Source organism: Pinus tabuliformis, chromosome Q, assembly GCF_031772625.1.
Source record: "Pinus tabuliformis cultivar Carrire ecotype Pingquan chromosome Q, CPIR1, whole genome shotgun sequence".
NCBI classification, from domain to species: domain Eukaryota; kingdom Viridiplantae; phylum Streptophyta; class Pinopsida; order Pinales; family Pinaceae; genus Pinus; species Pinus tabuliformis.
In genome coordinates this window covers 607,718,956-607,730,182 of record NC_142296.1, presented here as the reverse complement: position 1 = coordinate 607,730,182, position 11,227 = coordinate 607,718,956, and the positions used below count along the sequence as shown (strand labels likewise).

The window sequence follows — 11,227 nt, the reverse complement described above, 5'->3', positions numbered from 1 at the left end:
GAAACATTATGAATGCTTTAATGAAATTTACATAGGCTCGCTTGTTGTGTGTTGAACTATTGTACTTGATTTGGTTACTTGACATGCTCGCTTGTTGTAGACACATGCTTGTTTTGATGCTTACTTGAAGATTAGAGTCCACACTCGTTTGAAGATGATTGCCTGCTTGACTATGTGCTTGAACTTGCTTGATTGTTTTATGCATACTTGAATGAAATACTCACGCTTCCTTGCTTGATTTTTTGTTATGAACATGCTTGCTTGCTTGACTATACTTGCTTGAAATACTTGTTGTCTTGAACTCTTGTGTTATTACTGCACTTAGTGATGCACTGAATGTGCTAAAAAAATGATGGGTGTCGAACACTGTCGAAAATGCACCCAAATGATAAATGTTCAAGTGACAACTAACTTTAATTAATGTATGCACTATAACAAATTGAATGAGAGTGTCGGTTACAACTGAAAATTCACCCAGACAATTCAGTTTAAAACAAGTTTATTTGCAAGTGAAACAAAAGTGTTGTTGATGTCGTTAGGCTTGAAATGCTTGATTTGTAGCGTCCTTAACTTGATGGTGTGAATTAGCTGTTGTGAAATGTTGTTGCAGAATATTACTTTTATCAAGCCAATGATGTGATGCTTTGTGCTTATGAACTTAATTGATTATGGGAGCTTTGATTTCAAGAGCTTGATCGATGACTTGTATATGTAAACTTTCTTATGTGCATGTAGTTGTGTTTTTTAAGCATAATAAAGAGAGTGTTTGATCTGAATCAGATCCATAAACGAATGTCATAGAACTGTGACTAAATCAAGTTGAACAAACCCTTGAAGAATCCAAAACATCAATTGAAAACACCCTAAACCAGTGGCCATGGCAGCCGGCATGGAACGACGAGGACCTCGGTCAAAGTGCACTGACTGAGGTCCATGGAAATTGCGCAGGAGGTAAAAATAGCCCCTGGGAGCCCTGGATTGGGAAAAGGAGCTGATTTTCTAAGCGCGTCGCTGGGAAACCAGGGCTGAAATGTTAGGGCTTGAGCACTCGGTCACATTGGGAGCCAGAGGACAATGGGCAGAAAAGTGAAAAAAGTGCCATCGTACGAAGGTGGGACCCACACCCTAGAAATCAGCAGTTTGATCGGGGTGCCCTTGAACAGTAAGCAGTTTTGGAGAACATAGAGTGAGCACCCTCAGCGATCGACGCGTGGTAGTGGAGGAGAGAGAAAAACCACCGCGATCGCGCTTATCGGTCGAGCAAGTCAACCGTGCTCGACATGCGAATGACGTTGGATCTGGAGGAGACCAAATCGGATGTCTGAGATTGCGCCCGATGGATAGAGTGGAATTGACAGGGGATTAAGCCACGATTTAAGAGGATTTGGAATCCGTTGACCGCCATGGTGGAGGAAGCAACAAATCGATGAGTGGGCTGGCGCAGTTCCAATGAGGACATGTGGTGACTTCTCGAGAGTTCATGCTGACGCCGAATAAGGAATTCCAAGCACACAGGCTATTGGAGCTCAAATCTGCCTTAGGCTGAAGGAAGACAGGATTCAAGATAACACCATACCATGCTCAACCTCGTAGCTAGCCCTACGAGGACAGGAGAGGGCTCTCTCTGGGTCACCTCAGTAAAAATAAACAAGAAGGTATGAGATGACTCAAAATGCACACTGATTTTAGGCTAGTAAATGGATATGAAAGATACAGTTTAATGGATGATTGAAATTTCAGGGATGTATGGGACAAAGGATAGCCTAAGCGGAGAAATTAACTAAAAGACACAGGGTGTTTCATGAGGCAAGATAGGTAGGAGATTTAGCAATCAAATTTAAATAATATGGAATGGAAAGACAATTGAGAGGCTGAAAAGGGCATATGTGATGAATCCTTTTCAGACAGAAGAAGCCACACAGAACATGAACGCTTTCCCAAGGCAGAGCAGTAAACTGAATTCTACCTTTCTCACTTAAAAGCATTCAGCTTGGAAATGATTATGAATGAAATGTAAACATAACAGGATACATATGAAACAGAGAAAAAACACATTGCTAAACTCATACCACAGGGATCTCCTGAATCAGAGCTGCATCATTTTATTAATTTCCTAGCCAAAACTTGTACAATGATAGCGCTGGGTTTTTCCTCCACACTGTTCCCAGAAATTTCAACCTTTTACAAATGATTTTTCATACAATAAATAAACTCAATCTGTGGGAAAACAAATCGATGAAAAATAGGGAGCTGGAAAACAAATCGATGAAGATAGGAAAAGAGTTATCCATCTGTTCTGGAGACAGAACAACGTTACATTATTCCATTTGAAAATCTCTGATGACCAATGGAAAGGCGTAAACTGTAACTGTAGACCCTTTGAATCATAACTAAAGTCCAAAAATAGGAAATCGAATCCTATTTCTCTACTAAATTTTGAGCCTAGAATCGTGTAGGCGTTGATTTTAGGCCTGAAAACTCTACTTCTTGAATGCCACTTTGCGCATTCCTACACAACAACCCTCAAATTTATGGAGATGCATTTGCCACTTTACAGAAATTAGGAAAAGGTCTCCAATATTTTAATGCTAAAATATGGGTAAATCCGCCACATGTTCTTTAAATCTGAAGATGAATCGAATGCCCAAGTATGGAAAAGTAGCAACTGTAGCACGAGCATGATACATAAAGCATTCTGTTGCAGGACCCCTGCTTCTTAATGCTTGAGTGTCCCGAGCAAAAATTCTGTAAGATAAGGACTGGCCTTCAAGCTGTTGCAAAAGCTGATTGACTGTATCAACATTGAAGTTATGGGACTTGACCAATGCCTGATGTTTTCCAATAGCACTAAAGTTCACAGACTCCATATTTATAACATTCATGCGCTTCATCATAAAATCTGTTCATTGGCATATTAACGAAATAAAGGTTTGTTGTTGACAATGGATGCTTGAATCAAGCATTGGGCTGCATTTGTTTGCTCTGGAGTGCCTGAAATTTCAACCACTCCTTCAGATGTTCCTGGTCTAACTTCAAGAAGATTAACTTTGGCACCAGAAATCTGCTGAATTTTAACAATACCATTCCCAGACTTTCCTAGAATGGCTGCAACTGCGCGTTCTGGTATTACAACTTCAACTGTAGTTTTTGTGATAAGCCCACCAGTAGCTCTTCCAAATCCAGCAGAACCCCCTTGATGAAGAATTGGCTCCTCAAACTCAGAGGAATTTCCAACACTGCCTATATCCCGATTTGACTTTGAAGACTGCATAGTCGGATAGCTTGATGATGAATGACCACCACCCTGAAACGCCATGCTAGAAGAGAAAGATCTACCAGGAGAGCCCTGCTCGAACCTTTCTCTACTACTTAATGGTGCCAGAGATGAAGAAACCATAGCACCAGTACTGGACCTTTCATGGTTTAAATTTTCCCGTAGTCTTGAAGTTATCTGAACTAAAGCTTCTCGCGCAACCCTTATATCACCTACAATCTGAACCAACTCATCAGTTTCCAAAGCAGACCGAGGAAGGTCTTCTCTTGGTAATATTCTAATATTCGCACCTGTTGTCTGCCTCATTTCAGAAATCACTGTACCACCCCTGCCAATTAGACAACCAACTTGACTGGCTGGGATGAGAAGCCTTGTGGTGATAACACCATCCTTGTCTGGCCCCAGGTCCACAATTTGATTTTGAATGTGCAGTAAAGCTTCCTGGGCAGGAGACAGATTGTCATTGGGAACCTGATTTGACGATATTATAATAATGCGATCATCAGACCCTGGAACAGAATCGATAGTTCTGATGTTCACACCAATGTCTTCACGCATGCATTTAATAATACCACCACCCTTCCCAATTACACTGCCAATTTTCTTATTTGGACATAAAACACGAAAAACTAGCTCTTCCACAGATGAAGAGGGCCCACGATCAGTCAGACGAGACCCTCCACTTTCAAAAAACATATGTCCAGAAGTTGGAGGGCCTTTTGCAGGAGAAAATATATGTCCAGAACTTACAGGACCTGAACGCCTGCTAAATTCATTGGATGATCTCATCCCTGGAACAGACTCATGCAAATTTGTATGACAAGGTATTGTATTTTGATATGGCAATTAAACATCTGCAGGTGTAGAATGATTATTTGGAGAGTAAATAGCAGAATATGCAAGTGGCTAAGCGATTTGGAGCAAAGATTAGTAGTTTTGGGCCTTTTTTGTTGTGTGCGCCACGCCGGAGGCCCAATGCGTCGCGTCTCCTGGATGCACCGCGCCAGTGTAAATTTGCACTGGATGGTCGCGCCCAGTGTGCCGCGTGGCCCATGTGCACCGCGCCACCTACTCTATGCGCCGCGACTCCTTCCAGCTCACATTTTCGTCATTCAAATATGAAATTCCTTCTTCCACTTTTAAACTTGACTTCTGTGATGGTCTTTGTCATGCGGATTCATTGTAAAAACAACGGAATTACCATATATAATTGAGAACTCGATTTCTGCTTTGTACAAACGCATTTTGTAATGTTTTGGCTTCAGCTCTTTTCACATTTGAAAACAAACTTTTTTCCTTTGTTTCCTCTGATTATCTGACTTGAATGATGCATCTTTTGACATTTTTTGCAGGTATGGTGGCATATTTTGGCAGAGGATGATCAGGCCTGTGCCTGAAACATTGCACATTTGGAATCTTTAAAAAAATACATATTTACTACCAAAAAAAAATTTGATGATTTCTTCTTCAAAACTCTGTTTTGAAGAAGAATCATTCTTGAGCTTTATTGATAATGGACATTCTGAAATGAAGACTTATTGGAGCCATCCTCATGGCCTGTGGGTGTTATTTAACATTTTTGAAGACCAATTCAACTAACCCTAGACCTACTAACTGAAATGACTCTTGCTGACCACGAGACCAAACAAGACTGTACATGACTTTTAAAATTTACTATGATGAACAGACCAGAGCCAGCAGGGAAAGGCATGAGGGGCAAGACCCTTCCGTCGGATTATGGCATGTTCCTAATGGAATGCAACTAATCGAGCAAGATGGGACACCTAAAAAATGAAATGAAAAAAGAGTTTTGATCTCTGACGGAGGGATGACCAGACCGACTCTAACATTGGCTCTAATGGGGATGGTAGCTCCTTGGAGGTGACAAGAACGACATATCTCTGGGAGAGTAGACAGTGCCTTCGTCCATTGGGCTATGGAGTCGATGACTTGACAAATCCACATGGCTCAATTTATTGACTCAAAGCTAACTCAAACCGACTTAATTATGGAACCAACATGACTAAAAACTGACTAAATGTAAAAAGAAATGACTCATGACTAACTTAACTAAAAGAGAAACTTACAAAACTTGTTCAATGGCAGCTATCCATCAAGTTTCGAGGGTCTCAAATCATGATGACAACCACCTGCATACTAAAGCAATATGTACAATCATGTGTAGTGTGTCTTCCAATGTAGCCAATCATGTAGATGCCTCCTTGATTGATTCTCTTGATCAGATCTTCTGGTCAACAACAGATACTAGTAACTAGGCATCCAAAAACATGATTGACCATGATCTCCTTCATCACTGAATACTGCAATAATCACCTTCACTGATGACTGCACCAAATCTGCCATTGGATCCTGAAAAACATGAAGATTTACCTCCTGCTGAAGAAACAAAGTGTCTTTTTCTTTTGATTCTGATCTTCCTTCAAAATGTACTTCAGAAAAAGTATGGTCCTAGTCCTCAAAAAATTTTGAACAAGTAGATGAGCAGATTTCCTTTTCAAAGAACATTTCAAAACATGAGACATATGAAGAAGAATCTGAAAGGGAATCCTGAATGGTCTGATCTTCTGCAATTTGAATATATTGTAGGTCATCTTCATATGCTATGACAAACAAATTCTCATTACATTCATCAATCATAAGAAAAGAAATTTCAAAATATTCTTGAAACCCAACACTATCATTGCTATCATTTACCATAAATTCATCAAGAGAAACTTTTTCACTTGAACAAAATTCTCATCTTGTTGTTCATTTACTTGACCTGATTGAATTACCTCTTTATGAAGTCTTCGCTCTGATGACATGAAAACAGTTGGATCCATAACTCTGTCTTCTTTATTCCAGATGTTTTCAGTAGCAGACTTCTCCTTCGTGAGATTCAGCACAAGGTATTCTTGGTCATCACAATCTGAATCTAGATATGAAATGGCTGACTGAACGTTATCACATTCTGAAATGGAAGCTTGACTTTCATACATGCTGTCCTCTTCTATGGACAGATCCGAAACAACACTTTTTATTTCATCACTTTCAGTTATATGGACATCTTCAACCTGCTGATCTATAAAGCTACTTACAGGACTGTCATAATTTTCCAAAGAGGAAGAAGTTTCACCATCACTTTCTTGACCATGTGCACACTGCAGATCTGCGTTAACTTGAGCTGGAACATGACTGTTCAAGAGTTGATCTATCTCGTCTTCAGACATAGGAGATAATACTTTTTTTTTTCTCTTGCTCAAACAGTGATTGTCTTCATTAATTTCAAGTGAAGGAGTATACAAAGTTTCCTCATACTGCTGATCCATTTCATGTTTATTCCTGTTGATTGTCAAGATGCAAAATTCCTTCAAATTCCACCGTACTAAGATCTTGATCCTGCTGCAAAGTTTCCTCTAAGAGTTATGTGCTGCTGAAACGAATTTTCATACAAGGCTTCCATGATCTCTTCATCCATGAAATTATCATCTTCATAAACTTTCTCAAGATTTTCAATAAAACTATGAACATAGCTATAACAGTCCTAAACTAAAGCCAAGGATGGATATGATTCTTTATACCCTTCAAGGAATATTGCATGAAAATCTTTTAAACAATAAATAGACACCGGTGGAAAACTTTCATACCAAGGTCGGGCTTCGTCTTCCAGAGTAGCCATAAACATTTTCATTAAACAATCTTCAGGAAAAGTGATCTTTAATTTATGCACATGAATGTGAAATTTCACCAGATGAAGAGCAGCATCATTACCTTCCACATTTCTGAACATAGGAAAATTCTCTGACCAATCTACCTTGGGCATTTTATTTGGAAAACCTGGGATGTGATCTCGGCTCATGGGAGCGTATCTTCTTGCAACCCGACCCATCTTGAAAACCTTAAAGCTACTAATCTTCGTGCAGTGGAGTCACCATGAAGCATTGATCTCTGGATTTTTCAGTGAATGAATTCGCCAGGTGAATGATTTCAGCCTTCTGATGTCTGATCGTTGTTCACCATCAACCATCAGATTTTAACTTGATACATGTACTCGGGAAATTAACAAGTTAGATGTCACGTTTACAAGCTAGACCAGAGATTGATTGAAGTAGCGTTTATCTACTACCGCTAATGCAAAGAAAAAGAGTTTCGAAGGCTACCTGGCATAACTTCAGGCTCCGTCTATAAATTATAAAGCAAACGACATCAAAAAGCAAACCATTTTCTTCCCCAGTGGAGTCGCCACTATGTTAGAGCTCAAATCTGCCTTAGGCTGAAGGAAGACAGGATTCAAGATAACACCATACCACGCTCAGCCTCGTAGCTAGCCCTACGAGGACAGGAGAGGGCTCTCTCCGGGTCACCTCAGTAAAAATAAACAAGAAGGTCTGAGATGACTCAAAATGCACACTGATTTTAGGCTAGTAAATGGATATGAAAGAGACAGTTTAATGGATGACTGAATTTTCAGGGATGTATGGGACAAAGGACAGCCTGAGCGGAGAAATTAACTCAAAGACACAGGGTGTTTCATGAGGCAAGATAGGCAGGAGATTTAGCAATCAAATTTGAATAATATGGAGTGGAAAGACAGTTGAGAGGCTGAAAAGGGCATATGTGATGAATCCTTTTCAGACAGAAGAAGCCACACAGAACATGAACGCTTTCCCAAGGCAGAGCAGTAAACTGAATTCTACCTTTCTCACTTAAAAGCATTCAGCTTCAAAATGATTATGAATGAAATGTAAACATAACAGGATACATATGATAGAGAGAAAAAACAAATTGCTAAACTCATACCACGGGGATCTCTTGAATCAGAATTGCATCATTTTATTAATTTCCTGGCCAAAACTTGTACAATGACAGCGCTGGGTTTTTCCTCCACACTGCTCCCAGAAATTTCAACCCTTTACAAATGATTTTTCATACAATAAATAAACTCAATCTGTGGGAAAAAGAAATCGATGAAAAATAGGGAGCTGGAAAACAAATCGATGAAGATAGGAAAAGAGCTGTCCATCTGTTCCAGAGATAGAACAACATTACATTATTCCATTTCAAAATCTCTGACGACCAATGGAAAGGCGTAAACTGTAACTATAGACCCTTTGAATCATAACTAAATTCCAAAAATAGGAAATCGAATCCTATTTCTCTGCTAAATTTTGAGCCTAGAATCGTGTAGGCGCTGATTTTAGGCCTGAAAACTCTACTTCTTGAATGCCACTTTGCGCATTCGTACACAACCGCCCTCAAATTTCTGGAGATGCGTTTGCCACTTTACAGAAATTAGGAAAAGGTCTCCAATATTTTAATGCTAAAATATGGGTAAATCCGCCACATGTTCTTTAAATCTGAAGATGAATCGAATGCCCAAGTATGGCAAAGTAGCAACTAAAGCACGAGCATGATACATAAAGCATTTTGTTGCAGGACTCCTGCTTCTTAATGCTTGAGTGTCCCGAGCAAAAATTCTGTAAGATAAGGACTAGCCTTCAAGCTGATTGACTGTATCAACATTGAAGTTATGGGACTTGACCAATGCCTGATGTTTTCCAATAGCAGTAAAGTTCACGGACTCCACATTTATAACATTCATGCGCTTCATCATAAAATCTGTTCATTGGCATATTAATGAAATAAAGGTTTGTTGTTGACAATGGATGCTTGAATCAAGCATTGGGTTGCATTTGTTTGCTCTGGAGTGCCTAAAATTTCAACCACTCCTTCAGATGTTCCTGGTCTAACTGCAAGAAGATTAACTTTGGCACCAGAAATCTGCTGAATTTTAACAATACCATTCCCAGACTTTCCTAGAATGGCTGCAACTGCCCGTTCTGGTATTACAACTTCAACTGTAGTTTTTGTGATAAGCCCACCAGCAGCTCTTCCAAATCCAACAAAACCCTCTTGACAAAGAATTGGCTCCTCAAACTCAGAGGAATTGCCAACACTGCCTATATCCCGATTTGACTTTGATGATCATGGGGTTGGTGAAGACTGCATAGTCGGATAGCTTGTGATGAATGACCACCACCTTGAAACACCATGCTAGAAGAGAAAGATCTATGAGGAGAGCCCTGCTCGAACCTTTCTCTGCTACTTAATGGTGCCGGAGATGAAGAAACCATAGCACCAATACTGGAGCTTTCATGGTTTAAATTTTCCTGCAGTCTTGAAGTTATCTGAAATAAAGCTTCTCCCACAACCCTTATATCACCTACAATCTGAACCAACTCATCAGTTTCCAAAGAAAACCAAGGAAGGTCTTCTCTTGGTAATATTCTAATATTCGCACCTGTTGTCCGCCTCATTTCAGAAATCACTGTACCACCCTTGCCAATTAGACAACCAACTTGACTGGCTGGGACGAGAAGCCTTGTGGTGATAACACAATCCTTGTCTGGCCCTAGATCCACAATTTGATTTTGAATGTGCAGTAAAGCTTCCTGGGCAGGAGACAGATTGTCATTGGGAACCTAATTTGACGATATTATAATAATGCGATCATCAAACCTTGGAAGAGAATCAGTAGTTCTGATGTTCACACCAATGTCTTCACGCATGCGTTTAATAATACCACCACCCTTCCCAATTACACTGCCAATTTTCTTATTTGGACATAAAACACAAAAAACTAGCTCTTCCACAGATGAAGAGGGCCCACGATTAGTCAAACGAGACACTCCACTTTCAAAAAACATATGTTCAGTAGTTGGAGGCCCTTTTGCAGGAGAAAATATATGTCCAGAACTTGCAGGACCTGAACCCCTGCTAAATTCATTAGATGATCTCATCCCTGGAATAGGCTCATCCAAATTTGCATGACGAGGTATTGTATTTTGATATGGCAAGTAAACATCTGCAGGTGTAGAATGATTATTTGGAGAGTAAATAGTAGAATGTGCAGGTGGCTAAGCGATTTGGAGCAAAGATTAGCAGTTTCGGGCCTTTTTGTTGTGTGCGCCGCGCCGGAGGCCCAATGCGCCGCGCCTCCTGGATGCATCGTGATAGTGTAAATTTGCACTGGATGGTCGCGCCCAGTGCACCGCGTGGTCCATGTGCACCGCGCGGCCCATGTGTGTCGTGCCACCTACTCTATGCGCTGCGACTCCTTCCAGCTCACATTTTCATCATTCAAATATGAAATTCCTTCTTCCACTTTTAAACTCGACTTTTGTGATGGTCTTTGTCATGCGGATTCGTTGTAAAAACAACGGAATTACCATATATAATTGAGAACTCGATTTCTACTTTGTACAAATGCATTTTGTAATGTTTTGGCTTCAACTCTTTTCACATTTGAAAACAAACTTTTTTCCTTTGTTTCCTCTGATTATCTGACTTGAATGATGCATCTTTTGACTATTTTTGCAGGGATGGTGGCATATTTTGGTAGAGGATGATCAGGGCTACACCTGAAACATTGCACATTTGGAAGCTTTAAAAAATACATATTTACTACCAAAAACAAATTTGATGATTTCTTCTTCAAAACTCTGTTTTGAAGAAGAATCATTCTCGAGCCTTATTGATAATGGAAATTCTGAAATGAAGACTTATTGGAGCCATCCTCATGGCTTGTGGGCATTATTTAACATTGTTGAAGACCAATTCAACTAACCCTAGACCTACTGACTGAAATGACTCTTGCTGACCACGAGACCAAACAAGACTGTACATGACTTTTAAAATTGACTATGATGAACAGACCAGAGCCAGCAGGGCAAGGCATGAGGGACAAGACCCTTCCGTCAGATTATGGCATGTTCCTAACGAAATGCAACTGATCGAGCAAGATGGGACACGTAAAAAATTAAATGCAAAAGGAGTTTTGATCTCTGACAGAGGGATGACCAAACCGACTCTAACACAGGCGACAGGCGAATCGACGCAGCCGAGAGATGAAACAAATAGGCATGGAGGTCGAATGGCTAACACCATGAACAG

General features: G+C 40.1%; 1 protein-coding gene and 1 pseudogene across 1 annotated transcript; both read right to left on the bottom strand.

Annotated features, from left to right (window-relative positions):
• Window positions 1-2,886: 2,886 nt before the first annotated feature.
• Window positions 2,887-3,985, bottom strand: LOC149220911 (RNA-binding KH domain-containing protein RCF3-like). The gene has a single exon (XM_089382877.1). The coding sequence runs from the start codon at window positions 3,968-3,970 to the stop codon at window positions 2,915-2,917; it is 1,056 nt and encodes a 351-aa protein (XP_089239003.1). The 5' UTR covers window positions 3,971-3,985; the 3' UTR covers window positions 2,887-2,914.
• A 4,923-nt stretch (window positions 3,986-8,908) lies between these two features.
• LOC149220910 (RNA-binding KH domain-containing protein RCF3-like) lies at window positions 8,909-10,074 on the bottom strand (annotated as a pseudogene).
• Window positions 10,075-11,227: the final 1,153 nt, after the last annotated feature.